We start from the raw sequence: 24,881 nt of genomic DNA, 5'->3' as shown, positions 1-24,881 counted from the left end.
TCTGAATGGACATAGCAGCACCGGTGCGCAAGCCCTTCTTCGCTGCCCCCGCTCGCATAGCGGAGGCAGGCTTCATTCGTTGGTGTTGGTCTCGATGTGAACACGGCTCGATCTTCATGGAGCTGAGCCCGGCTAGAGTGTCTGGATACTGTCGGCGAGCTTGCGTAGCGGGTCCTCACCTCGTGGAAGACGAGACGTGCGCGGGTCCCGAGGATATTTTCTCCTACTGCAGTCTCTCCGCGCAAATCCAGAGCTGATTCGAGTTATGCTGCTTTTGATTTGATGATGAGCAGGCATTCTTGTCGTTCGTCGGGGGAACGAGCGACGCCTACGTGGCAACTGTAACACAGCTCGAGGATCTTGCGGAAGGACGCTGCGATGCTTGCGCTTTAGGTTGACAGCCGCATCGATGCATCGGTGCTTTGCGCCCGAAAGCGCGACGCGCACTTCTCTAGGTCCTCTGTCTCTGTCCCGGGTCTGATGGTCGCGTTGACCGTTCAGGCATCCCCAGTCAGTTTCCAGCTCTCCTTTCGAAGGGAAGGGCTGCCAGATCGCGTCAGATGAACAGGGTCTTCGGCCCATGCCAGGGGCAAGTCAACGGTGGTGAAGGTGAGTTGTGCCGCATACCCTCTCAGACAAAGTCATCTAGTTTGCTCGAGCGCTCTCATCGATGTGGCTCACATTGATCCTTGCTCTGGTTGGGTCTGCCGTCGCTCCGCCAAGAAATCTGGGCGAGCTTTGCATCGGCGTTCAGTCATGCATAGTCAACTGTTTTGGGCAGCACGTCGTACCCGGCGCATCCACGCCGTCGGCATTTCGGGTCTATTCAGGGCCGAGTTGGTGTAATTCCCTTGTATTTGCCGTTCTGACAGTATGGTACAGCCAAGACACTCTTTCGCGCCCTTCTCCAGCCTGTGAAAGGTATGTCAAGTCTATCACCGTCGGCAGACACCAGCTTTGAGCGTTGCCTTGAACAGGAGTCCTCTATGCGAACTGTCACAAGCAGAAAGATCAGCCATGGGCGCCCACATGCTCGCTCGTCAAGTCGGAGATGTCGCCTTCTCAACGAGACTATGTCGTGGACGCCACTGCGACTTTTGAGAAATTCGTTCAAGGCAGCTCAGAGGCGATTGTTGCGGCAATATCGGATTGCTGTGAGTTGACATGGCAAGCGCGGATGGAGTGGCGTCCTGGCAAAGGTACTTTTGAAGTCGTATCTGTCCCGACATAGACTGACTGATTCGATCAGCGGGCAATTTTGCGGCAACAGTGCCTACTTTCATTCTCCGTTGCACGAATGCCGTGACAATCCCCTCCCTCAGGACCGGGACACAATGTCAAGACTCCTTCGCTGCGAGAACCACTTTCAGCTGCGAATTGGACGAAGATGGCGACAGCTGCGCTCTGTCATCAGAGCAACGAACAGGCCATGGCTGCCGTTTTAGGCTATCAGAAAGCTCGTAGATAGCTGTACTTATAGTGATGGCTGCATTGCGTCGTCTCCGACCGGGTGTTTTGACAAGTATGCGTTCCGAGCAGACCCTACGAGACTTGCATGGGTCTATGTGGCAACGGCGGACTAGCCGCTCTACTGTGCGCTGATTCAAAAAGGCATGCTTGAGTATGAGTATTGGCTTCCTCTAGACCAAGCTCGATCTTGACGACGCAGAATTATGTTTAGCCAACGTCGATGGATGAATAGCACACAGTCAGCCCGCAGCAAGTCCGGAATCGAGTGTGAATAGATCGTGTACAGCAGGAGCATCGAGCGCTTCTCGGTCAAACACGGCGCGAATCGGGTTTCGTTGCACGTGATGTGAATGGGTCTAATGCATTGTTTGCAGAAGCGATGCATCGGTGTCTTTGTGGTGCGAGGGCTGCTTCTCATGCCACGCCAGGAGTCTGCGGAGACAGAACGCCAATGGTTGTCAATGCTGCACGGCAACCCGTCTCGAAGTGGATTCTGTCGCGCTTTTATGAAATTTGGGATCACACGACCCCTCCAAAGGTGCAGCCGCTCTGCAAGATGTTGCTCGCAGTACTGTTGAATCTGGTCGTCTTGATCGTCGCGCCACCACGGAACCATGACGAGCTCTGCGTGGGCGTTCAATCGTGTACGGTCATCTGCGCCGGCACCTACACCCTGTACGACAGCTTAACGCCATCGACCTTTAAAACCCTGTCCGGACCGGGTTCGTAGATAAATCTGTATACCAGCTGGCCCTGACGTGCGCTGCAGCGAAAACGCTCTTCCGTGGACGAGTCCAGGCCGCAGATGGCAAAGGCCAGCAGATGTTCAATTGGCTTGCGGGAATGTCTCATCTTGCGTGGAAAGCAGGAGCGCCCGAATTGAGCTGCGTCAAGGAAGCTGACCAGCCATGGCTGCCAGACTGCTGGCATATCAGCTCAAGGATGTCGCCCTCTGGGATCGTATACGAAGTCGATGCCAAGACAATATTTCAGAAGCATGTCCAAGGCAGCTCGAGAGAGATCGTTGCAGCGATTCAAAACTGCTGTGATGTGAGATGGGAGACAAAGATGGTGTGGGCTTTCCCTTCCGGTGAATCACCTTTTGATTCTCGTGGGTAGTTCCTACTGATCGGCTTGGCAGGCGACGTCGATGCGACGCAGCCCAGCATAAGACTGACTTGTTCGACATCGCGGTCGAGATCTCCAAAGTTCGAAGGAAAGACGTGTAACGACTTCTTCGCAGCAAAAGAAACTTTTGGATGCGAGTTGTGGGAGATGGACGACGCTTGCGCAGTGACCAGTGCAATAGGGACCGCAGAAGGTTGCAAATTCAGAGATGGATCGAGTTCTTCATAGCTACTTTTGTTTGATGATGAGCAAGGTGTTCTTGTGGTATCACAGGGGACTGAGCGACGCCTGCGTGGCGACTGATCTCGTGGTGCAACATCCCCTCGCGTCAGAGTCTGCGCAGTCCCCCCACTGATCCTATCGTCATGCTCGGCCTTTTCTTGATCCTGCTCGGCCTCCTTCTCGGAGTTGCCGCAAGTCTCGAGAAGGCAGACTTCTGCCTGGCTTTTCGCTGCTATGCTACCTGTCAAGGTAGCTATAGCGATGGCACCCAGACCGATGTTTCCTTTGTCAAGGCAGCAGAAGTCACGCCGTCAGCCTTCAGACTGAGCCTCGAGTATGGTGGCAAGCAAGGGCAAGAAAACGTGGTGTGCAAAGCCGAGGGACTGCAGTATGCGCCTCAATGTACCCTGCGAGGAGCAAGAATGACGCCCGATTCTGCCGACTTTGTCGTGGAGGCGCTTCAGATCTTGCCCAGCCGGACGAGCTCGACCTCTGATAGAGTACAAGCGATCACGGCCAGGTGCTGCGAAGTCGTTCTCGGCGTTGGTCTCGACTTGTCAGTCATAGCCCCTCGTCAGCGTGAGCGGACCATCACTGCACATACAGTCCAGTGCTGACGATCGCTAGCTGCAGTCAGCCTGGCAAAAGATGAGCAAGTGCGGTTGCTCTGCCTGTCGCGCCCGGACGTCATTGCCGCTGGTCGCCCGTGCTCCCACTGGTTCCCCAAAGCACCAGCACCACGGCTCTGCGAGATCATCGAAGGCTGTCGAGTCATCGGTATCAAGATGAGGGAAAACATGTGCAGGATTTCGAGCCTCTGAGGCCGGCAGTTGCATGTTGTTCGCTACTGCATTCGCCGCGTTTGCCACAGTTGACCCGCAGATGGCACACGCGATGACGGCATCGCTCTTGATAGCGGTCTCGTTCAGATCAGCAGCCATCCTTGGCGTACCCGGCCACATTCGCACAGCCTCTATCCTTGCTGACATCGGAAGCTCTCTACAGCCGAGCATATCAGCAGAAGACACCCAACGATGGCGAAAGGCGTGCCTGAGGTTGCGCCCGGTGAAGCACCGCCTGCCTACGAGGCCTCCAATGGCTCCAGCTCACTTGCACCGGCGCTGTCGTCGAGCATGACGGCGAGCACGAGCAATGACGGTCATACTACCGACGAGGAAGACAACAGCACGATTGCAGGCTACGAGAGCGTCGTTCCTCTCGAAAGGCGTGCATCGATGGAGGACGAATTGAGGGAACTGCCAAAGGGATGGATCAGGCAGATGGACAGCAAGTCTGGCCATCACTTCTATGTCGACACAAAGGCCAATCCGCCTCGATCAATCTGGACGCACCCCTACGACGATCCGGTCTACTTGCAGTCATTACCGGATACCGAGCGACACAGCGTGCCCACTGCAGGGCCACAGCCGGTCAGGAAGAGAGCGCCCGCACAGGGGTCGAGCAAGCAAGCCTCTTCGAGCAAGCAGGCCGAGCCAGCGTACGATCCCAACCGGAAACGTGGTCTGGGCGAGAAGATCAAGGACAAGGTGACCAACTCGACCCATGCCGAACGAGAAGCGAAGCGCAAGGCAGCTCGCAAGCGCGAAGCCGAGCTCTACGAAGCCCACCGACAGCGACGGCTGAAGATGATCGAGCAGCAGCGTGCGCAGGAGCAAGAGTATTACAAAGCCGTCCGCGAAGGCAGAGCGCCACCGCAACAGCAGGGTGGCTACTATGATCCTTACTATTCTGGCGGGCGCTATGCTGCCCCTGGCGATCCTTACTATCGCAGGAGCGGCTATGGCTATGGCGGAGGCTATGGTCGTGGCTATGGCGGCGGTATGGGGATGGGCGGTATGGGCATGGGCATGCCTCTCATGGGCGGCATGGCCGGCGGCTTACTTCTCGGTTCACTCTTGTGCGTCCACACGTCTCTCGCGAGCATGAATCGAGCTGATCTTTCATTCAAAGCTAGTTTCTGAGACTTCGCCTGGCTAGGCCTCCGGACCGACTGTATGCGCTTCCTGATTATTTGAATGTAACATCTCAAATGCACTCTGAACGTCAAATCTGCTGCATTGCATGCTGATGTTCAGAGCTCGCAACGCCATCCCTGCCTCGTGGGAAGCGTCTGAACAATCTACTTCATAGAGGCGAAGATCTTAGGAGCAGCCTGCGGAAAGCGTAGACAAGTCAGCGATGGCCAAAACTGAAGACAGACTGCGCGACTGACGCATTCGTCCACGCAGTGTAGCAGATGGACTATGACCGGAACGTCAGCACAGGACCCATCGTCTGCTCTGCAGATACTCACACAGCTCCTCGACGCAGTTCTCGCCCTTGAAGCCCTTGCCGGCCTCTACGCGTTCCTGGCACTCCTCAAAGTGGTGCTTGGCCGCCTTGCACTGCGACGAAGACTTGCACTTCTCCTTGATCTCATCCGCCGGATCTACAGGCTCCTCTTCCTCCTCCTCTTCCTCCTCTGCCTCTCCGCCCTCGCCGCCTCCTTCCGCTTCCTCGCCCTCGTCCGCAGATGGCTTGGGATCCTCATCCTCGCCATCATCGCATCGGATGCTCGTCATCCTGCTCCATCCCGTCGATATCCTGTCTCACATCTCGATCAGCATCCCGAGTTGCGATGCCGGATTGAGGACACAGACGATGAGAAATCTGACGGTAAGGTGTCCGCGTCCGGCAGCGCGGGCGTGTCTTGCTGATCTTGTGAGCTGCTCAAGAGCTGCGATGCGCTGCCGAAGAAGCTGCTCAGCCAGCTCTCCTCCTTGCCTGCCATCGTCCAGCAAGCACTTTGTTCGATTCTTATAGCTGCCTCACGCACCAAGGCGATTCTCGCTTCTCTCACGGCTCCACCGGCAAAACGGGCCGGCGGAAGACTCGAGATTTTAAGATTTGGCTCGCTCGCTGCTTCTGCTCAAATAGTCAAAGGTAGGTGACTCAATCGAGCTCTTCCCCGCTCCTCGTCACATCTGCTCTATGATAGAGCCAGCACGCAACGTCCGAGGGGATCCCTGCCTCTCGCACGAGCACATCGGCTCGTGCATCGCGCTGTGGTTACCTCCACCGTCCCTGCCCTTTCTGCGGCCGCCTGTGTCCCTGCATCGAGTCTCGTAGCAGTCTCAGAGCATGCATACTGACAGGCGTATCCTTGCATGGCGACAGTCAGCCTCACTCGGAACTTATTCAGACAGACCGCTCTCCAATCTCGATCCTATTCGTCAGCCCCGACAATGTCTAACGGTCAGCCACGCACTCGATCAGTCTGACACCCAGGCTGACGCTAGCGGCTTGCAGTCTTCTTTGAGATCACCCACAACAACAGCCCTCTCGGCCGGGTTGAATTCAAGCTCTACGAGTCAGTCTGCGCTCCGTGCCTGGGCTGGCCTGAGCTGATTCGGCATTGTGTATTGCAGTGATGTCGTGCCCAAGACGACCAAGAACTTCAGAGAGCTCTGCACGGGCGGCCAAGGCTACGGTGAGCTCTTCTGTTTGGACTATCGAAGCAGACACCGTCTGAGCACGTGTCATCTACAGGCTACCAAGGATCCTCTTTCCACCGCGTGATCCCCCAGTTCATGCTTCAGGGTGGTGACTTCACCCGCGGCAACGGTATCTTCTCTCGCGTCTTTCATACAGCGCAAGCTGATCTATGAGCACAGGCACCGGCGGCAAGTCCATCTACGGCGAAAAGTTTGCCGATGAGAACTTCAACCTGAAGCACACCAAGCCCGGTCTCCTCAGCATGGCCAACGCTGGACCGTCAGTCCTTCCTCCCTTCGATACTACCTGGAGTTTATGCTGACTTGAGCCTATAGCAACACCAACGGAAGCCAGTTCTTCATCACCACCGTCGTCACCTGTACGTGCAACTGCGCTCTTTTCCGGCGCCCAGCTGACCCTTTGCTCTCTCTCAGCATGGCTCGATGGCAAGCACGTCGTCTTCGGCGAAGTTGTCAAGGGTGAGCCATCGCACGCTTGCTGATACCTTTTGCTGACGCCTGCAACAGGCATGGACGTTGTCAAGAAGATCGAGACTCTCGGATCTGGCTCAGGCAAGCCCAATGGTACAATCAGTATGTCCTTGCATGCGAGCCCACCCTCCCTTTGCTGACTCGCGATCTACGCAGCCATCGCTAAGAGCGGTACCGTCTAAAGGCGAGATGATCGTCCGACGAGCCATCATACAACGATCGAATGGACAAAAAGTAAGAACGAAACGAAAACTTGACATGATTCCGCATGAGGTTGTATAGAACAACTGCAAGCTCATTTCGCGGGACCCGCCCTCAGCAGTCCTTGAGCTCGACCGAGCGCCGTAACGATCTAGTTCAAACGCGTCTTCGTTGCGACACCACGCGTTCCCTCAGCTACCTCATCCTTCCCAACGCTCTTTGGTCGGCTCTGACGGCATGCGCTCATACCTCATAGTCGCAGTCTTATCTGGTCTATTTGCGGCCTGTGCGCTCTGTGGGTTTCCCCATCAAGCACCTACTCAGCGCAGCTACTATCGGTTCTACAAGGCGCTCGGCTTCTGTCCCACATCGCCTTCGACGTTCACCCGCTTTGCCTTTACAAACGTCAAACTGCGGGTGTTTCTCTACCCTGGAGCGAGAGATCTCATCTGTTCCGTGGCGAGAATAACGGCACCTCACCATATCGATACCTCTAGGATCATTTTGAATCGCGAGTCTGATCCGACTGGAGTGAGCTGCAAGCTAGTGCTCTCGATCAAATGGCGTGCAAACTCCGGCACAAGCATGTCCAATCGTTTCAAAGACCCATCGCCGCTTTCTGATACTTTGTACAGGCTGGATCGACAACTGCTGTACAGCCACGCTCAACCACACAATCACAGTCGGATACACGAATTGTGAGTATGCCGCTATCGAGCTTGCCGTCTCTGAAGACGAGGGACCCAGATAAGTTCCGCAGCGAAGGTGAAGCTCTTACGGTCACTTGCGGTGTTGGACAAGCGCCAAGTTACGATCTGCCCATCATGGATATGTGCAGGCAAAAGTTCCCCCAAGAAGGTGCGTCCGAGCTGCTTCAACGGAATAATGATCATCTGGTGCAACAGTGTCGCACGGTTGTGAGTTGTATCTTGCTCAAATCGATGCCAAGCCTTGGGACGAGCCCATGCCGCCTCCGATCATCGAAGACTAGAACTCAGGACGATTTCAAGAGGGCTGTCCCATTCGAAATGCATTGCATCGAGCATATCACGCTCACCCAAGGGAGCTTACAGAGGATCTAGGACTGAAGCTAGACACAAGCGGCGGCGGGGAAAGGGCATGCTCTTGAGTTGGCGAATGGAGCTGTACATCGTCGTAATCTGCCTCTGTGCTCTCATCGTCTTCAGCTTCTTCTCGCGGATCGATCTGATAGTACTGATTTGTCAGTGAATCGAAGCGAGCGGAGCGCGTCGTCCGTTGAGGTGCGGTGACATGCGAGGCTTCCGTATCGGCAGTGTCGTCTGACCACATTGAGCTGGCCATCGACTTGTGGCGAGCGAGAGCAGCGGCTTTGGGTCGAATGACTTGAGCAATGCTGCCAGCTGCGCTACCGGCGCCAGACTTTACTGACTGGGGAGAAGACCGCCCAGTGGAGGTCGTTGTCTGCTGAGAGGGCTGCTGCTGCAGTTGCGACATGGGCATCCGCTTTGCAATGGACAGCGCGCGTATCGGCACAGGACCCGAGTGCATCTGGATGACCGCATCATCGGCTACTTGGCTAGCGGCGGACATTGTGCTCCCATTCGAGTTGCGATGCAGACTGGTCGGGCTGCCAACAGGCTCACTTGTACCTGCTGCGGCATGCGACGAACTTGGCAGATGGAACGGGATTGATTGTTGTCTGACGAGTGCAGGCGGCTGGGCTTGTCGGGGCGTGGCAGGTCCGGTGACTGTATGATCCGACATCGTCTCATCGTGCTCATCTTCCTCTTCTTCCCTGATGCCAGCATATCGCGGCTGATTAGCAGCCAGGACAGACCGAATCGCCAGTGGCGAGCGTTGTCGCATGCGAGCATTGGCCGCGGAGGAAGCCGAGCCAGGCGAGCGAGGGTCAGCGAAAGGATCGATCATCATCGCGTCTTCCTCTCCATTGCGCAAGCTCCATCGGCGTGCAGCCGCTCGGCTCTCTCCAGTGAGCGCATCCCATGGTTCTTGACCGTCCGAATTCGGGAAGAAGTTGCCTGATCGGTCATCATGTATGAAGCCAGCCTCTGAACCGGCGGAGCTCGCTCTACGGCCTTTGTTGCGGGCGCAGAATCGTCTGAGAGCAAAGGCAGAAGAAGCAAACAGCAAGACAGTAGCACCGAGTGCGCCAAGACTGACAATGACGATGTTAGTGGGCGAGTGAGGCAGATCTTTGAAGAACGTCGATACCGGGTTGGCCGAGATGGTCGTCGTTGCTGTCGCAGACGAGCTCGTCGCGGTGGAAGTTGCATGATCATGCGCCGTGTAGCTCGTCGCTGGCCAATCCGTCTGCGTGCCCGATAGCGTCGATCCACCAGCGCCGATGATCACTGTCGAGGTTGACGTGAAGCTCATGCTCGTGCTTGTCCTCGTCATGTTGAGGCTAGAGGTCGCTGTCGCATTCAGGCCACGCGTTGACGTTGCGTTGAGCGGCAGACTGATCGACGATGTCGCGTTGAGCGACCGTATGCCCGTAGAGGTCGCATTGAGTCCTCGTACGCCGGTAGCAGTCGCGTTGAGTGAGCTCAAGCCTGTCGAAGTCGCATTGAGACTCCGCGCAGACGTGGAAGTTGCATTGAGGGTGCGAATGCCGGTGATGCTCGCCGTCGCATTGGTAGGCATCGCCGTGACAGATGCCGTCGCGTTGAGCACAGACGACGTTGCATTGGCTATGATCGAAGTCGTATTCAGACCTGGCAGCAGAGTTGAGAGTGGGATCGCAGTGCTCGTCATTGTGGCATTGCTCGGCGCAGACGTCGTTGCTGGTACAGTACTGTTGTCAGCCACGGATGTTGCGATTGGCGCAGTTGTCGCAGCTGGTAGCGACAAGCTTGATCCTGTTCCACCTAGCCATTCAAATCAGCCTTGGCTCATTGATGCATGCCATTGAACTCACCGGCTGTAGGGGATGCTGCGAGGGATGACACGTCCGTAGATATCGGCACGTCGGTTGCCGCCGCCGAGGTTGCGCCAGCAGCATCTGATGAGCTGGGAACCACGACATCTGACGAGCTAGACACAGCAGCATCTGACGACACAGTCGGTACGGCAGCATCTGAAGAGACGTCTTGCGATACACTTGCGGACGAAGTGGGCTCGTCTGCGCTAGCGGAGGCTGTCGGCGCAGCATCGGGCGAAGTCGTGACGGTCTCGAGACTTCCGTCGCCGAACTGGATCGAGCTCAGTGCGCCGCCCAGCTTGACCGCGCGAGACGGAGTGCCTGCTATGACACTGACTGGCGAGCTTGCAGCGGTCGGCTCCGCAGTGACAGCGGCGCGACTGGCTGTCATACTGCTTGAGGCTTGCGCGACAGACGAGGCACTTGCTGCATTGGATGACGATGCAGCCGCTTGCGAGGGCCGCACTATCTTAATCTTCTGGGTAGCTCCATTTCCGCCAAAGACAGACTGGCTAGACTCATTCGGCGCCGTCGCGATCGAAGCCTGCGCTTGTGTCGAAGTCAGAATGCCAGAGCCTTTGTTGACTGCTCTGGTAGGAAGCGCTTCGACCTTGCTCGAGCTCGAGCCGAACGAGATGGCAGAGCCAGCAGACGCAATCTTGACAGCGCCACCTCTAGACGATGGAGCAGCAGTGGCCTTGCTGAGCAATGAGCTGAGTGAAGCTGCCGCCGAACCCAGAGCGGCCGTATAGGATGAGAAGGCAGCATCGGCAGTAGGTGTATAGACGACTGTCTCTGTTATAGTAGCACTGTGCGTCTCGTGTCAGTCGCAGAAGTGCATGCGGAGGGCAATATCGCGTACGCTGGCGGGGCATCAAAGGTTGGCGTCGCGTCTGCTCTGGCTTCTGCGGCGGCAGACGAAGCAGCAAGGGCAGAGAGAGTCGCAACGAGCGACTCGCCACCTCTCGCATTCCTCAGTGCCTCCTCGCTCGCTTTCGGGTTACCGCGCGCGACCAAATTCGCCGATTTTGCTTCAAAGTCCTTGAGTTGCGAGTAGAATGAGGCAGATGGACTTGAAGGATGGTCCGCGGCTGCCGGTAGAGGGAAGCGGCGGGTCCAGTAGTCAGACATGTCGAGTCAGATAACCAGTACCGACGACAAGTGACTGAGATAGGTATAGGGTGCCTGCCAGCAGGCAGTAGCAGCCTGTGCGAGCGCAGTAAAGGCCGACAGGTGGGTGCTACGACGAAAAGAGTGTGGGTGTGGGGGGCCTTGCCAGTACCAGACGGGGCCTTGTCTGATGGATCTATCAGACGAACGAGTTTTGATATGCGAATGCGTATGCGAGAGAGTGAAACCGGTTCGCTCTAGACTGTGAGCAGTCGCAGGGGTGCAGACAGTCGAAGCCCAATCAAGTGCTCGTCCTCTGCTGCGCTGTCTTGTCTGATCAGGTTCTCAAAGGCACTGCCTTCGCTCGCTGACCACGCAAGCCTTCAAAATCTCGGCCTGCATTCCGGACAGCACATTGAGATTCTACGCATGCCCCGATCGCCTGGCTTGCCCGGCAAGAGAGAATCTCTGACAGACGCCATCGAAGCTTTCCATTGATCGCTGCAGCTGATGAAGATCCAGGCTCGGGTAATGCGATTTGGTGGGTCTGCCCAAAATGGCGGCAGAAACGCGTGTGCGTCAATTGATTTTTGACGATGACGCACCCGGCGGCAAAAGGGGTGACCTTGGTGGCACAGTTGTAGCTCCTCAAGCATTGAAAGTAAGACAATTGAGTAGCCACTATGGAAGCAGGACCACAAAGTCAAGCTAGCAAGGCACGCTGCATGCTCACTATGCGCAGCATCAGAGCTCATTGATCCACAGGACGCTTTCTCCGGCGACACTCAAATCGATGGCAACACCACTCTAGGTGAAGCAACGGGCCAGAAGGAGGAGACGCAGGGCCAGGCAGGCAGCAAGACTGCTCAAGACGAGGAGACCAGAGTGAAGGAATCCATGTCTGGCCAGGCACGAGGCGAAGGTGGCTACCAAAATGAGACATAATCTCAGGCTCTTTGTCGAGCGAAAGAACGAACAAGCGAATTAGTAACTGCATTGCACATCACGCACTGTCTCGCAGCGAGATCAGTCGTCTTTGTTCTCGTCCTGCTCTGCTAGCTTCTTGCGGTAATCCTCCATGATGCTCGCATTTCGCTTGTCGGTGATGGTCTCGTGCGTCTTGCCCGCCTGTCATCAACGCGTCAGCTGCTCTTGCGGAGTGAGATACGTAGGAAACCAACAGTATTGACGACGAAGCGATGCCATTCGGGCAAGGCTCGGATAGAGGGCAAGATGAGGCTTGCATAGAGCGGCATGACCTTGTGGCCACTCAGGCCAGAGTCGATGAGCGCAAACATCTCCTTTGCCACCTCTTGCGGCGTCAGAACAGGTGTCCAGAACTGAGATGGATGGTCTTCCATCGCTTGGCCCATGTTCGTCTGAACCTTGGTCGGGCAGATGACGCTCGTTCGCACGCGCGGGGCATTGTATCTGTCTATGCATCAGCAGGCCGATATGCCATGCGAGTGGATGCGCATACCTATGGATGAGCTCGGATGAAAGGACTTCGTGAAGCGAGAGTACAGCAGACTTGCTGCAAGCGTACTCGCTCAGTTGGGGAATCGAGGCATACGATGCCGAAGAGGCCACCGTCATGATGTGACCATGATTTGTCTTGATGACTACGACCCAATCCGGTTCAGCACAAATCTCCTTGGCTAGTAAAGGCACGGACTGTGGGGAATGAATTCTTTGATGATGATGAATGCAGCGAGCGTGTTGACCTTGTACGTCTTCATGAACTGTTGCGCAGACAGATTCATGATGGTCTCGCCACGAGCGATACCGGCATTGTTGATGAGGATAGTAGGATGGCCGAGCTGTTGAGCATGCGTCAGGCCTGTGTCTGTAGATTTGCGTCGAGCACCCTACATCTGAACGGATCTGCTTGGCCACTTCGGCCACTTGCTTTTCGCTCGATACGTCGCACTTGTAGTAGTTGACATTGCCTGCATACTCATCAACACCATGGTCAGCTACATTGGAATCTACGCACGAGCTTTATAAGTGGGTGGTCCCAAGTCAAGCACGGCGACTTTGTTAGTCTTTTTGCTAAGCAAATCGACCAAGGCACCACCAATACCTCCAGCGCCTGTGACAAGCTCATCAGTTCGTGCTTATGCGAATGAGGTATCATTGCCACTTGCCTCCCGTGATGACAATGACCTCCTTGCCGCTTGTCCAGGCAGGACGATCACGCTTCCAGCCCCGATTGATGATCAATCTCACGACGACTCGATTGAGCGTCTTGAGGAAGACCCAAGCGAGATACGCTTTCGTTCTCGCCGAGGCGGTATCTTTGAGCCATTGACCAAAAGTGAGCTCATAAGCCGAGAGTTGTCGTGCTTTGTTCCACAGCAACAGCGAGATGACTGTCGCTCCCGCTGGCGAGAAAGGGTACTTGTCCAACAGTGAGACGACAGTGTCGATGGTGAACGTGCCCGGCATACTTGCTTCTACAGTAGGCAGCACAGAAGCGAACAGACTCGTTGCTGATTCGGCTATGGCCGCGTGCACCCCGGACTCTGATCGTTTTCGGCAATAGAGGGGTAGAAATCAATTGACACGTTGGACCCCTATGGAGCCGACATCCTGTGTGTTCCGCGACTGACAACCTGATTCATGACCCGTCTATATCTGCTGCCTTTCCTCGTCAACTTTGCACTGTCCGGTTCCGGTCGACCACCCGGTCCCGACAAGAAGAGCGGCGAGATTTGCATCGGAGTCTCGTCCTGCGCAGTTCGTTGTGAAGGCACCTACAAGGCCCCCAATGGCGAGCTCGGGCTCTTTGCAGTCACAGCCTCGTCACCTCAGACGATCTTCCGAGCACGAATGAAGCAACCATTGCCTTCTGGCAAGCTATTTGCCTCGTGCATGGTCGGGGCCGATAGATCGCGATGGTTGATTTGGCTAAGACAGTCTGCAGTCGCAACAGGGGCCAAATCATTGGAATCCCAAATGTACCATCAGGGATATGATACAGACGCCCAGTGAGCTCTACTACTTCATGACCGGCGTCAGAGACACGCCATTCAAAGTGACTGGCGACACTCAAAATGTGGTCAACTTTGTCCTGAGCTGCTGTGATCTCTACTACCACGTCGATATGACGTGGGGGTTCATCAACCGTGAGTCGCCTCGGATCCGCTGCAGAGTATGGGGGCTCATTCAGACCAGTAACACTCGAAAACGACAAGCCATTCTTCGAGTTCAAATGTCGCAATGACGGCAAACCGACCATCGCTGGCGTCGTATGCAAATCCGGCTCGGAAGAAGCCGAGCAGCTCAAGACCTATGCATGCCAAATCCAACAGGGCGATTGCCAGCTGGCTTCCCTCACCCGTCGTGAGAATAGGTGTCAATGGCCTCTTTCGCCTGCCGCCTTGACAACAGTAACAGGAGGACTTGCGCATAGGTCCAGATAGCCTCGCATTGCTCTCGGTGCAGCTGTGCAGATCAGAGCAAGAGCCATCTGTGCATTGCATGCTATTGGTGTCATCGAACGTCACGGACTATTGCAGACGCAACGAGCGCGAGGAGATGCAAAAACTCGGATGATGCAAGCGTCTAGACATACAGAGACAGCAAATCCATGACTAGCAGTTACGATCGCATCGGTCGTTTGCAAAGCAGCACTGATATTGAGGCGCGCCCTTGCAGAACCCGGTCAGCGTGTTGCATCTGCCACCGATGCCGCAATTCGAGTCATCACACTGATCAAGGAATGAAGGCTTGGCGGCTGACCGACGCCCGGTCAGCTGAGTCCGACCGGGCGACGCAACCGAGAGCTTACTTGGAATGGCAACGGCCGCGAGGACCAGGGAGAGCAGCATGATCGTCTTGACCATCATGGCTGTGTGAAGAATGTACGAAGCCGTCTTGCTCTAGCGCACTAGTGCTGCTTCTCAGTACCTCCTCAGTACCTAGACTTGGCTGGTGAGGCGAACAGAACGACAGGATACATGAGATGACATGACCAGGCGATAGTTGTCGAGGCAACTCAGAAGTGATAGCTAGTCTTAGCATGCGTGTATGGGACCCTAGCGAGATGAAACAGAGCTTCGAGCGACGAGATAGGCCGGCCGGGCGTGTGCACCGTCGCCACAACTTCGAAGCGTGGCGCGAATCGCGACGAGGTCGAGTTGCCAGCGGCGAGCCAAGATGAGTGTGGAGCAGAATGAAGCCAAGGCCAAGGCAAAAGCAGCAAAGAAGGCGCACAAGGACGCCAGTGCTCAGCAACGACCTCAAGCGAGCACGAGCTCAGCAGCCAGTCATGCCAATCCGACCTCTCGACGAAAACCTAACGCTCCTCCTACAGCAGCCCAGCCGGGTACCACGCCAGCCTCTATCGCGCCAGCACAGGCCGCACAGACTCCTCTGAATTTGTTCCTGCATCTTGACCCGCCACGGTCTGCAAGGACGCTGGCCAAATCGAATGCGTCAGACAAAGACTATGTTCATCCTGCCGTCGTCAGACTTGCGAGTCAGTACGCAGACTTCAAGATCGTAGGCGCAAATGCACGAGCTATAGCCATGCTCGAAGCCTTCAAGCTCGTCCGTTGCCCGGGCTGCTATTCGAGCAGACCAAGAGATTGATCGAGACACGAGCAGGTTATCCAATCCTATCAGCCTCCGGCAGGCACGGCGCTCTTTCGCCATCTGCCCACCCATCTGTCGCCTCAGATCACGCATCTCGTCAGAGCCAGACCGCTCGCAGTGAGTATGGGTAATGCCATCCGGTGGCTCAAATGGGAAATCAATCAAGTCGGCCCCGACATGCCAGACGAACAGGCAGGCTTGCTGCGTTGTGCAGATGACTCAGGACTGACACAGCATGAACAGGCAAAGGCGATGCTTTGCGAGAGAATTGATCACTTCATACGCGATCGCATCCATCTGGCTGGCCAAGTCATCCAGACCCACGCGCTCGACAAGATCAACGATGGCGATGTCATCTTGACCTACGCGCGTTCATCTCTCGTCGAGCAGATCCTCCTCACAGCCTGGCGATCAGGCAAGCGCTTCAGCGTCATCTGTGTCGACTCTCGTCCCATGCTCGAAGGCCGTCATCTCCTGCAGCGGCTTGTAGACCACCACATTCCGGCGACCTATGTCTTGATACCTTCCATGTCAACAGTATTATCAAGTGTCTCCCTCGTGCTGTTGGGAACATCGGCCCTCTTGTCGGATGGGGCCATGTTTGCACGTGCGGGCACGGCAACCGTTGCTCTTCTTTCAAAGTCTGCAGGCAAACCTGTCGTCTGCTGCTGCGAGACTTACAAGTTTAGCGACCGCATCATGCTTGACAGTATAGTCGGTAATGAGATGGGTACCTTTTCCCTCACGCTGGTCCGGCAACATGACACTGACAAGATGAGCAGCATCGCCTCTTGCAGTATGGCCTGCGAGCGCAAGGTCTCAAGACAGCTTGGTCGACCCGCCGCCAGCCCAGCATCAAACGTTCGTGCCACCTAACGAGCATCTCAGCGTGCTCAACTTGCTCTACGATGTCTCGCGACCGGAGGATATCACTTGCGTCGTCACCGAAGCAGCCATCATTCCCGTCCAGAGTGTTCCGCTCATCCTGCGAGAATTCAAGCCGATCATGCAATCTTAGACCGAGCTCTCAAGCTCGACAGGTACCGTTGTGAGCGACCAATGCACTGACAAGTTGCTCGTGCATATCTCGCGCTCTACGCTTCTCATCAGCTTGATAGTCAATCCAGCGAGACATCCGACCTGGTGGAATCGGCACCAGATCGGCTTGTTGAGCGGGCGGCGGACACAGCATCTCGAAGCCGGAAGGTGAAGTCGTGTACCGCTCTGCCGACCATCAGCATGTTACGCGCAACTCAGAGCGCGCATTACTTCTCAGCAGATCAAACGCAATGACCGTGCCCATCCGTCCATAACAATAATCCGCGTACCCCTCGTCGATCGGACGACTGGAGAGCACTGTGGTGAGCAACAAGAAAGGCTCATCCTCTTCATTGTAGAAGAATTCGCTATCGACTCGTATAAACTCGCCCGGTCGTAGCTGCGCCGTCGTCAGGGTTACTTATTCGATATCGACCTTGACTGACAAGCTCGAATGAGTAATCTTCAACGAGTGACGAATCTGGTCGCCGCTCTGTGATCCAGAATGTGAAGCTATCCGGACCGCCAAGGTTCTGAAAGTAGGTCCAGTAAACGCCAGCCAGCCAGCAATCGGTCTGCTTTCGTTAGCAACGTCAAGCAGCAAGGACGCCCTCGACCTGCCTTCCATCTTACATCGAAACGATACTCCACCGCGAAGCTATACGCAGTATGCACAGCCGCGAAGAAGACTGCAAATCGCATCGCTTCGACTTTGATCAGAGGCAACGCTTTGCACGACAAGGGATGCATCGCGGACACATCTCAGGAGACCTCTATCGGCGGATGATACTTGTCGATCCACTCAGCATGGAGCTGATCATTGCATGTCGTGATCTCTGGCGGCCAAGGCACGAGCGTCCAGTCGACTTTGCTGCGGGGACATTCCATGTAGAAATCTGGATCGGGGTCAAATTCGATGGTCTCTGTGCTCCTCTGTCAGCAATCACACAGTTTCACGACGAGAGATGACTTGCCTCGGATGAAGTCGGCCAGCATGTACGTGCCCAGCTCGCCTGTACAAGCGCGATCGTAGCCTACCCGTTCGTTCAGCCGTGTGCCTGTCAAGAATTGCAGAGAGCGAACCTCTGTTCATCGGGTGATCTTCCAGGACAGCCCAGATGCGAAGAGCTGGATGCATCTCATCGCGCGTGTAGACCTTTTCGGCTTCGACGACTTTGAAGGGGCCTTTTCTGAGCACCTCGAATGACCAATCCTGTATGCGATGAGAGCCCGGCCTATTTGACGTCGCCAGAAGCTCAAAGGAACTATCCCGAGAATCTGAGCCGAAGAAGACTCTGTAGTCGTTGCCTATGATGCATTTGACCTGATAAGCCAAGCTTCAGCAGATTCGGCTCATCCTTTGGTTCTTCACTGACAGCATAGGAGATGCTCGGTCTAAATCTGACGAGCTGTGGCTCTGTGATCGGGTCAATCGGGTTGCTGAGACACACCGACAGGCAGGCCGAAGACAGAAGCAAGCGACGGAACATTGGGCTCGGCTATGTGTAGGATGGTTTGTCGATAACGGCGCCAAAGGAGCCAAACATACCGTCATGACGACGTACTCTGCCTCCTCTGCGAACTGTCGGGTGTCACCAGAAGCCATCCTCGCTCGCGCTCTCATCTTCGCTCTCTACTTCTTCGCCCTTCGCGCGGCGAGCTTCTTTCGCCTTGCGCTTCTGTATCTCTGCCTTTGCCATCGCTTCCTCCATCTGCGCATAGTCTTGCTCGAGCTTCTCCTTCCGGATCCGCTCAATCTCTGCTGCCTCTTGCGCTTGAAGCGTCGCTGACTTTGATTGGGATTGTTTAGCCTCGAGAGCTTTCAGACGCGCCGCTCGGATTCGTTGTACATTCTCTGCCTGGAAATCAACCTGCCGAATTGTGCGAGTCTTCTCAAGTCGAGAAACGATATCTCGGTCTTTGTCGGCAACATGGACCCGTCTGACAAGGCGCTCATTCGTGAATGAGACTGAGCCGACTTCCATGCCGTTCGTCTTGAGCAGATTGGAAGCAGGCGTGTATATAATGATGAGATCTTTCATCTTTGATCCTTGAATGCTGTTCGCCTTGACAAGCTGTGCGGCATCGATGAGATACTGCGATGGGATCGTCTGCAGAGTCATCTTGCGCGTCGTGTGCGGCACTGTGGAAGGTCTGGGCATGGCTGGCCTAGCCGTTCCTCTTGTCGACTTTCCACCGCGCTGTGTGCCTGGCTTGGCAGCAAGTGCAGGCGCTACAGCTGCTGGAGTGACTGAAGTCGCGTCTGGCAAAGCGATGGCTTCGCCCGGCATGCGCAAGTAGACGTGCGCCGAAGAGACCTTGTCGACATGGAACCATACGTCTTCTGGCCAAGCGTGCTTTCGTGAGCCACGAGCGTGTCAGCCCCACGAGGCTGGGCTAAGTGGTTGCGCTTGCCTTGATCAGATCTTCATTCTCAAATTTGTCAACGCCCATGTAGAGCTCGATCGCCGACTCGCATGCTGGCGCTGTATGCGTTGTCAGTCAAGAGCAAAAGGGTAGGCGATGCGCTGACGATGTGAGCTGAAGAAGATGACCATCCGTCGCGATGGTGGGCTGCCAAAGCACAGAAAGTATCGACGCGTCTCGGCCGTTGAGCGCTTGAGCAGCCTCGACGATGACAAGCCAGGAGGCTCACGTGAGGCCTACCACGCCCATCCGACGCATCTCTCGTGGATCTCTGTCAGCACTATCAGCTTCTCGCTCGGGCGCGAACGGCGCACCTCTCGCTCACCTCGAAAGCGTCTTTGGCGAGCTCAGAGATGCCATGGAAGACTACTCGAGCCACATGGCTTCGCTCTGCGAGATCAACAATGGTCTCGACAGATTCAATCAAGCCTTCGCTGGCTATCTCTACGGTCTCAAGATGAACGCTTACACGACAGAATACAGCGAGGTGCGCTGGCCTCCCAAGCAAGCTGTGGTCGTGCTGAGCGTTGTGAGCAGGCACCTGCGAAGATCTCGTACGAGTTAGCAGCACAGCGTCACGCTTCGCAACAGCAAGCGCAGCAGCAGCCCACCGCGGCACAACAGCCGCCACCGAAAGAAGAGCCACCGAGCACAACAGTGACCGCAACGACGAGCGCGCCTGCGCAGAGAGGCAGAGTGACGAGCGGTACACGCGGCAGAGGAGGTGCGCCCAGCTCAGGCAGGAATGCTGCTGCTGCAGAGAAGAAAGCCCTCGCCGCTTTTGCGGGCACGATACTCGATACGCTACCTATCAAGTACCGCGAACAAGAAGTTCGTGTCATCAGATCCAGAGCGCATTCGTCTGCTGATGCGTGAGGCAGCCACATCGGAGCGAGATGCAGAGCGTGATCATCCTGCTCAAGCGAAAGCCAGAGGGCATGTCAGTCGCAGAAATCACCGCGTCGGATCCCAAGATTGCTAGTCATCGAGCCAATCAATGTCTGCTCGCTCTCGTTGCCGCCAAACACGCGACAAAGTCGACAAATGGCGTCAGTCGCTCGCACTGGCACGCTATGACAGCTGATGTTGACTCCGCAGGGCTTGACCTATCGACTCAACGCGGCGTAACCATACTTTCGGGTCAAGACTGCATGAGGCCCAATGAAACAGCCAATCCGCAAAGCTTCTGACGACAGTCGTGTCCGTCATCAAGCGACTGCCGAGCTCGGGAGTGGACAGCGAGACAGGAATAGGCTTCTTCGATTCATGAATGGCTCGAGCTTGCAAGACTCGCCGACGATGTCACAGGTCGCAGAAACTGCGCGATCATCAGAAACCGCATTCGTGAAGCAGAAGCACGCATGCCCGGTGTGGCGAAGACGTCGATGCATGACTTTTCGGGGTCCGTGTCTGGACCACACTCGATATCAATCTGAGGAAGTTTGTTTTCTGACATCGTTCGACTGTAGAATGACAGATCGAACCGATGTAGCCTCGTGATCTTGCAGCATCTTGCATGTTCGTCTGCACGCTTTCTACTGAGTCCCCATAGCTCGAATGCGGTCCCTGAGCTTACCCGATCGACTGCTCAGTGCAAGCGGCACAAGGCCTGCTCGCAAGCGTACACTGTAGATAGCAGCAGAAGGTTGCAGCTCCTTTGGCCGAGCAGAGCACACAGGCTCGCTAGGTGCAACCTGATCCTCGGGCTGTGGACACTATGCATTGGGTGTCCTGATCCAGAAAAATGTTGTAGGACTGACCAATTTACAGGAGGCGCCATACCTCGTCGTAGCGCTCGGAAACAAGTCAAGTTGGATGAGATAGCCATCGAGAGGATCGCTGCCCCAGAAATAGAGACGCTCGCCCCGGTTGTCCGTTATGAGGCCATTGCAGATGACCGAGCAATGCTTGACTTGTAAGCAGAAGAGTCTTTTTCCCGCCGGCGGTCTCGGCGACTGAGCGATAGAAACGAATGAAAGGATGGCGAGTGATATCGGGCACAAGATCCGCATCCGAGAATCAAGGCGGGACGAAGGGCAGATTATATCAGAAGGGATCTCAAGCTGTGCCCAGTCATCGTCGCGTGACGCGCTTCACTAGCCTCAGTCACCTCAGCAGCGGCACACAGTCGCATGCATTCAGCAGACCGTGTCCTGCCTGCGTCCGACCTCCATCTCGTCCTCACGAAGTAGAGTGCGGGGGAGGGACCAAGTAAGGCTGCCAAGCGCACAAGCCGCCCTCTCGCGCGCCTCTCGTTCTGGCGATCCCGCAATGAGCTTCTGCCGTCGTCTGACACTCTGCAATGACTGCTCGTCAACAACCACACATCAGCGCCCGAACTGATCACGTCTTGAGTCTACCCACCTCGCTTCGATTCGCAATCGAAATCCGGACGGATCTTTCCTGAGCCTTGACCGCAATGAACATACACGCCCGGTCGACCGACAATCATGAACGATTCGGTGAATCCGAGCGTAAACTTGCTTTCCAGGATAACCGAGCAACAAGCTCCGAGCCAGGCTTTTTCGAGTCGAGCAGCTTCATCATCGCCAGGCACGAGAATTTCTCTGATAGCTCCTGGCATTTTGATCCGGAGCGTGTAGCTTGCCGTACTGGGACTCAAGCTAGCAGGCGTCATCGTGAACTCGGGCCGAGATGGACCATACACTGTCTGACAAGCAAAGGATTGGAAAAATGTGATCCAAGCGTATGCGAGTTGCTCACGAGGGCAGCGATTGCCTCGAAGCGGCTTGGCTCGACGCGCACATGAACGAGAGCTCTGGAGACAAAGGTCTCCATGATCCATGTAGCATCACCCGGCATGCATGTCGAAATGCAATCAGCCGTTTCTTTAGCAATCGAGAAGCAGTATGTTCGTACGACGATGGCTGATGCAGGCAGGATCGTCGATAGAATGGCGACGAGTCGAGCAAAAAGCATTTTGCTCGGGCCAGCAGCGAATGAAACAAAGCAGACAACCGAGGTAAAGCCCCAGGTCGAGCGCGACGCGAGAGCGTTCTGTTTGGCTGCAATTTCCTTACCAACCATCCCAGCCACCTCCGCCATCTCCTCCGCCTGAATCTCCTCCGCCCCACGAGCCCCAGGACGACCCGCCTTGTTCCTGAGGAGCCGCCCAGGGATCTTCGAGCTGCTGACCTTCATCCATTCCTTCGTTGGACTCGCCCCAGACGTCTTCATTCGACCAGGGAGAAGGCTCAGTATCGCGAGGGGGCTGATCGGCTTGCTGATCCAGCGGGAAAGGTCCCGATCCGTCTGCTGTACCGTCGATCGGCGTTCCCACTTGACCAGCTTCGCCTGCCGCGCCCGCTTCTGCGCCTTCTGCTGCTCCACTACCCCCGCCCATGGGCCAGAAGATAGGCATGAAGCCGCCGCCGAAGCCGCCTCCGCGAGCTCGAGAGAAGTAGTCAATATCGATCGAGACTGCTGCTGCCAGGAGGACAGCACGTTGGTCGAGCGTCAAGGCAGCAGATTCGGGCGAGGGAACGAGCGCGTTACCTGGCGTTTCTGTCAACGCTTTCGAATCGCTGTTTGTCCCAGTCGACGAGGGCTCGGGCTGAGGAGCTGATTCGGCAGCGAGGGCTTCGAATTTGAGCGCATACTGACCAGTATCCGTGAAGAGCTCGCGAGCAAAGCCAGCGAAATTGCGGTTGATGGCTGCGACGGGTTTGTCATCCTCGTTGCGTGCGATGAAGTCCCAGCCGAGGAAAGGCGTATCGATGGCGCCGAATTGGTCAAACCCTTCTTCACGTTTGGAGAAGAGATTGTACTTTCGCCTGAGCAGATGCCATTCCTGCTGCGCTTCGCCGATAACGTTTGTCGGGTCATCGCCTTTGCTGATGTAGATCTTGGAATTGATGAGGCTCAAGGGTCGATTGACGCGCATGATGATCTCGCCGTCGCTGTCCATGACGGTGCACTTGAAGGCTCTGTGTCCTCGTAAGAACTGTCGTCCGATGGCTTGCCGGAAGCCGAGGTCTTCCTCCGCCAGGAAACCGACTGCTTCGCCACTGGCCGCAAGGATCTGATATTTGTTCGCCTGCTCGTAGCCCAGAAAGACATCTATCTCAGTGTCAGCATGAGGAGCGGTCGGCAGCAAAGTGAGACTTGCTCATCATCTCCAGCTGTCGAACAATGACGAGACCAGACTGGGAGAGCAGCCTGACGGCTCCTTGAGATGTCGGATCGCTCGCTTGCAAGACGCCTTGCGGATCATCAGGCACATGCACAGGCACTTGCGCAGCAGGCGACGCGAGGCCTGCTGCACTCGTCTGTGAAGGCTGTGCATGACTCTGTGACTGCACGCTCGGTGTCGTATCCGACAATGTAGCTGGCTTGACCTGTATCCGATCTCGATGACGAACAGGAACAGGCGGCGGAGGTCTTCTGCTCAGTCGAGAACCAGACGCTCGTGTAGCCGCCAGACGGTTCCTCACAGCTGCAGCAGTCGATAGTCGTCTTGCTAAGCCACACGTGCATCGCTCTAGAGGCTGTCGCATGGAGTTGAAGGCACCAGTGTTAGCAATATCAAGCTGATGATCGACCGCCGAGCAAACGCGCATTTTCGCTGACGCACCGGCATGACCGATGATCCTACGATACATCAGGCCGGCACTCCAGCGCACAAAGCGACAGCGACATCTCTCTAGTCTAGTTCTCCTTCCCTCTGCCCTCATCGGCTTTCCACTCGCACTCTGGACTTACAAAGTCAGCCTGATCTGACCTCCTCAATCGAGCCAAGCTCATGCCCAGTACAGTGCGCAATGATGATCGCCTTCCAACGGAAAATAATTTACATGCCTGGCGTACCGCTCGGAGCGCGACGAGAGCCCTTCGATCCAGCATCGCCCGACCTGGAGGGTTTGAGATCTGAATTGGTGACCGTCGCGCATAGCAAGGATCGCTTCAAGCTCAGAGGAATACTCGTCGAAACTGAGAACCGATCACCAAGTGCACAGCATGACATGGTCATTGTCTATCTGCAGGGCAATGCGTCCAATCCGCTCAGACGAGCACCCGTCTTTTCCTCGCTTCTTCTGGGCCGTACTCGATGGCGAGACGAGACGATGCACCTACGCATACTCGCCGTTGCTCCACGTGGCTTCTGGCTATCGACCTCGCCGACAATAGGCGGTGGACCTACTCAGCCCGGTCTCGTGCAAGACTACATTTCCGTCGTACTCTACGCCAAAAGAAGGTGGCCAGAGGCACGCGTTGTGGTGCACGGACATTCGATTGGGGCAGCTGCAGCGCTGCAAGTCGCTCTCACAGAATCAATAGACGGACTGGTCCTGGAGAGCACGTTCACCTCGATGCTCGATCTCGTGCGCGCATTCTATCATTCGAAATGGCTGCCGTACCACTACCTCGGTCGCTTCGTGCTCGACAAATTCGACTCACTCAACGCCATCGCCAGACTCCCCTCGGATATGCCCCTCCTTCTCATCGAAAGCGGTAACGATGAGCTCATCCCAGGCGGCATGTTGTCCACACTTGCCTCTGCCAGCTCGGCGCAAACAACATTGATCACAGTCCCCAAAGCGCTTCACGATACAGGCTACATGCGATCAGAATGGCGGGATGCAATACACAAGCACCTGAGCACTTGCAAGCCAGTATGAATTTGAGCGACATCGATCTAATTCGAACACGCAAAGTCAGCACGGCCAACAACACCAAGATGTGCGCTACCAAAAACGCATGGATCGACGTCGACTTAGGGTCGTTCACCGATCGTATTGTGGCGTATATCCTTGACA

General features: G+C 55.8%; 17 protein-coding genes across 17 annotated transcripts; 8 read left to right on the top strand and 9 right to left on the bottom strand.

Moving 5' to 3' along the window:
- Nucleotides 1-52: 52 nt before the first annotated feature.
- On the bottom strand, nucleotides 53-778 carry L969DRAFT_513426 (uncharacterized protein). The gene is made up of 2 exons (XM_014712191.1): nucleotides 682-778; nucleotides 53-630 (listed from the first exon to the last, which is right to left on the bottom strand). Exon 2 carries the CDS (start codon nucleotides 580-582, stop codon nucleotides 133-135), a length of 450 nt encoding a protein of 149 aa, XP_014567677.1. The 5' UTR covers nucleotides 583-630; nucleotides 682-778; the 3' UTR covers nucleotides 53-132.
- L969DRAFT_625724 (uncharacterized protein) lies at nucleotides 671-1,534 on the top strand (the record flags this gene model as incomplete). The annotated part of the gene is made up of 4 exons (XM_014712190.1): nucleotides 671-836; nucleotides 883-921; nucleotides 978-1,199; nucleotides 1,250-1,534. 4 exons carry the CDS (start codon nucleotides 671-673, stop codon nucleotides 1,462-1,464), a joined length of 642 nt encoding a protein of 213 aa, XP_014567676.1. The 3' UTR covers nucleotides 1,465-1,534.
- Nucleotides 1,384-2,266, bottom strand: L969DRAFT_512964 (uncharacterized protein). The gene is made up of 2 exons (XM_014712189.1): nucleotides 2,141-2,266; nucleotides 1,384-2,094 (listed from the first exon to the last, which is right to left on the bottom strand). Exon 2 carries the CDS (start codon nucleotides 2,084-2,086, stop codon nucleotides 1,604-1,606), a length of 483 nt encoding a protein of 160 aa, XP_014567675.1. The 5' UTR covers nucleotides 2,087-2,094; nucleotides 2,141-2,266; the 3' UTR covers nucleotides 1,384-1,603.
- Nucleotides 2,267-2,963: 697 nt separating this feature from the next.
- L969DRAFT_76060 (uncharacterized protein) lies at nucleotides 2,964-4,955 on the top strand (the record flags this gene model as incomplete). Its single annotated transcript, XM_014712188.1, has 4 exons — nucleotides 2,964-3,320; nucleotides 3,816-4,738; nucleotides 4,819-4,858; nucleotides 4,917-4,955. 4 exons carry the CDS (start codon nucleotides 2,964-2,966, stop codon nucleotides 4,953-4,955), a joined length of 1,359 nt encoding a protein of 452 aa, XP_014567674.1.
- L969DRAFT_88567 (uncharacterized protein) lies at nucleotides 4,808-5,624 on the bottom strand. Its single transcript, XM_014712187.1, has 4 exons — nucleotides 5,481-5,624; nucleotides 5,135-5,424; nucleotides 5,054-5,082; nucleotides 4,808-4,993 (listed from the first exon to the last, which is right to left on the bottom strand). The coding sequence occupies exons 1-4, from the start codon at nucleotides 5,609-5,611 to the stop codon at nucleotides 4,961-4,963; spliced, it is 483 nt and encodes a 160-aa protein (XP_014567673.1). The 5' UTR covers nucleotides 5,612-5,624; the 3' UTR covers nucleotides 4,808-4,960.
- A 349-nt stretch (nucleotides 5,625-5,973) lies between these two features.
- Nucleotides 5,974-7,121, top strand: L969DRAFT_88566 (uncharacterized protein). The gene is made up of 9 exons (XM_014712186.1): nucleotides 5,974-6,075; nucleotides 6,130-6,190; nucleotides 6,249-6,310; nucleotides 6,370-6,444; nucleotides 6,495-6,594; nucleotides 6,651-6,694; nucleotides 6,750-6,794; nucleotides 6,843-6,908; nucleotides 6,963-7,121. Exons 1-9 carry the CDS (start codon nucleotides 6,066-6,068, stop codon nucleotides 6,986-6,988), a joined length of 489 nt encoding a protein of 162 aa, XP_014567672.1. The 5' UTR covers nucleotides 5,974-6,065; the 3' UTR covers nucleotides 6,989-7,121.
- A 523-nt stretch (nucleotides 7,122-7,644) lies between these two features.
- L969DRAFT_49892 (uncharacterized protein) lies at nucleotides 7,645-7,998 on the top strand (the record flags this gene model as incomplete). Its single annotated transcript, XM_014712185.1, has 3 exons — nucleotides 7,645-7,705; nucleotides 7,755-7,865; nucleotides 7,913-7,998. Coding segments are annotated over 3 exons (258 nt in total), but the record flags the coding sequence as incomplete, so codon positions are not given.
- Nucleotides 7,999-11,671: 3,673 nt separating this feature from the next.
- On the bottom strand, nucleotides 11,672-13,656 carry L969DRAFT_88563 (uncharacterized protein). The gene is made up of 8 exons (XM_014712184.1): nucleotides 13,188-13,656; nucleotides 13,037-13,132; nucleotides 12,913-12,989; nucleotides 12,716-12,860; nucleotides 12,521-12,662; nucleotides 12,222-12,471; nucleotides 11,804-12,168; nucleotides 11,672-11,754 (listed from the first exon to the last, which is right to left on the bottom strand). Exons 1-7 carry the CDS (start codon nucleotides 13,486-13,488, stop codon nucleotides 12,067-12,069), a joined length of 1,113 nt encoding a protein of 370 aa, XP_014567670.1. The 5' UTR covers nucleotides 13,489-13,656; the 3' UTR covers nucleotides 11,672-11,754; nucleotides 11,804-12,066.
- Nucleotides 13,657-13,662: 6 nt separating this feature from the next.
- L969DRAFT_95252 (uncharacterized protein) lies at nucleotides 13,663-14,465 on the top strand (the record flags this gene model as incomplete). The annotated part of the gene is made up of 3 exons (XM_014712183.1): nucleotides 13,663-13,917; nucleotides 13,967-14,168; nucleotides 14,218-14,465. 3 exons carry the CDS (start codon nucleotides 13,663-13,665, stop codon nucleotides 14,463-14,465), a joined length of 705 nt encoding a protein of 234 aa, XP_014567669.1.
- A 54-nt stretch (nucleotides 14,466-14,519) lies between these two features.
- On the bottom strand, nucleotides 14,520-15,141 carry L969DRAFT_88559 (uncharacterized protein). Its single transcript, XM_014712182.1, has 2 exons — nucleotides 14,834-15,141; nucleotides 14,520-14,779 (listed from the first exon to the last, which is right to left on the bottom strand). The coding sequence occupies exons 1-2, from the start codon at nucleotides 14,889-14,891 to the stop codon at nucleotides 14,637-14,639; spliced, it is 201 nt and encodes a 66-aa protein (XP_014567668.1). The 5' UTR covers nucleotides 14,892-15,141; the 3' UTR covers nucleotides 14,520-14,636.
- A 60-nt stretch (nucleotides 15,142-15,201) lies between these two features.
- L969DRAFT_95251 (uncharacterized protein) lies at nucleotides 15,202-16,657 on the top strand (the record flags this gene model as incomplete). Its single annotated transcript, XM_014712181.1, has 4 exons — nucleotides 15,202-15,594; nucleotides 15,652-15,831; nucleotides 15,883-16,369; nucleotides 16,422-16,657. The coding sequence occupies 4 exons, from the start codon at nucleotides 15,202-15,204 to the stop codon at nucleotides 16,655-16,657; spliced, it is 1,296 nt and encodes a 431-aa protein (XP_014567667.1).
- Nucleotides 16,658-16,757: 100 nt separating this feature from the next.
- On the bottom strand, nucleotides 16,758-17,379 carry L969DRAFT_18179 (uncharacterized protein; the record flags this gene model as incomplete). The annotated part of the gene is made up of 4 exons (XM_014711709.1): nucleotides 16,758-16,863; nucleotides 16,968-17,077; nucleotides 17,124-17,252; nucleotides 17,311-17,379. 4 exons carry the CDS (start codon nucleotides 17,377-17,379, stop codon nucleotides 16,758-16,760), a joined length of 414 nt encoding a protein of 137 aa, XP_014567195.1.
- A 60-nt stretch (nucleotides 17,380-17,439) lies between these two features.
- On the bottom strand, nucleotides 17,440-18,167 carry L969DRAFT_95250 (uncharacterized protein; the record flags this gene model as incomplete). The annotated part of the gene is made up of 4 exons (XM_014712180.1): nucleotides 17,440-17,600; nucleotides 17,652-17,711; nucleotides 17,761-18,001; nucleotides 18,054-18,167. The coding sequence occupies 4 exons, from the start codon at nucleotides 18,165-18,167 to the stop codon at nucleotides 17,440-17,442; spliced, it is 576 nt and encodes a 191-aa protein (XP_014567666.1).
- On the bottom strand, nucleotides 17,947-19,245 carry L969DRAFT_88555 (uncharacterized protein). Its single transcript, XM_014712179.1, has 3 exons — nucleotides 19,093-19,245; nucleotides 18,054-19,034; nucleotides 17,947-18,001 (listed from the first exon to the last, which is right to left on the bottom strand). Exons 1-2 carry the CDS (start codon nucleotides 19,129-19,131, stop codon nucleotides 18,270-18,272), a joined length of 804 nt encoding a protein of 267 aa, XP_014567665.1. The 5' UTR covers nucleotides 19,132-19,245; the 3' UTR covers nucleotides 17,947-18,001; nucleotides 18,054-18,269.
- A 67-nt stretch (nucleotides 19,246-19,312) lies between these two features.
- Nucleotides 19,313-20,232, top strand: L969DRAFT_18175 (uncharacterized protein; the record flags this gene model as incomplete). Its single annotated transcript, XM_014711708.1, has 4 exons — nucleotides 19,313-19,591; nucleotides 19,642-19,935; nucleotides 19,986-20,153; nucleotides 20,203-20,232. The coding sequence occupies 4 exons, from the start codon at nucleotides 19,313-19,315 to the stop codon at nucleotides 20,230-20,232; spliced, it is 771 nt and encodes a 256-aa protein (XP_014567194.1).
- A 136-nt stretch (nucleotides 20,233-20,368) lies between these two features.
- On the bottom strand, nucleotides 20,369-23,684 carry L969DRAFT_95247 (uncharacterized protein; the record flags this gene model as incomplete). The annotated part of the gene is made up of 8 exons (XM_014712178.1): nucleotides 20,369-20,628; nucleotides 20,681-20,810; nucleotides 20,865-20,943; nucleotides 21,290-21,410; nucleotides 21,469-21,775; nucleotides 21,829-22,048; nucleotides 22,146-23,184; nucleotides 23,234-23,684. 8 exons carry the CDS (start codon nucleotides 23,682-23,684, stop codon nucleotides 20,369-20,371), a joined length of 2,607 nt encoding a protein of 868 aa, XP_014567664.1.
- A 204-nt stretch (nucleotides 23,685-23,888) lies between these two features.
- Nucleotides 23,889-24,743, top strand: L969DRAFT_50553 (uncharacterized protein; the record flags this gene model as incomplete). The annotated part of the gene is made up of 1 exon (XM_014712177.1): nucleotides 23,889-24,743. The coding sequence occupies one exon, from the start codon at nucleotides 23,889-23,891 to the stop codon at nucleotides 24,741-24,743; it is 855 nt and encodes a 284-aa protein (XP_014567663.1).
- Between the last annotated feature and the right edge of the window lie 138 nt (nucleotides 24,744-24,881).

The sequence above is a fragment of the Mixia osmundae genome (genome assembly GCF_000708205.1).
Source record: "Mixia osmundae IAM 14324 unplaced genomic scaffold scaffold_6, whole genome shotgun sequence".
Classification (NCBI taxonomy): domain Eukaryota; kingdom Fungi; phylum Basidiomycota; class Mixiomycetes; order Mixiales; family Mixiaceae; genus Mixia; species Mixia osmundae.
Note: the sequence above shows the minus strand (reverse complement) of the source record. Positions and strands in the feature narration are given on the sequence as shown.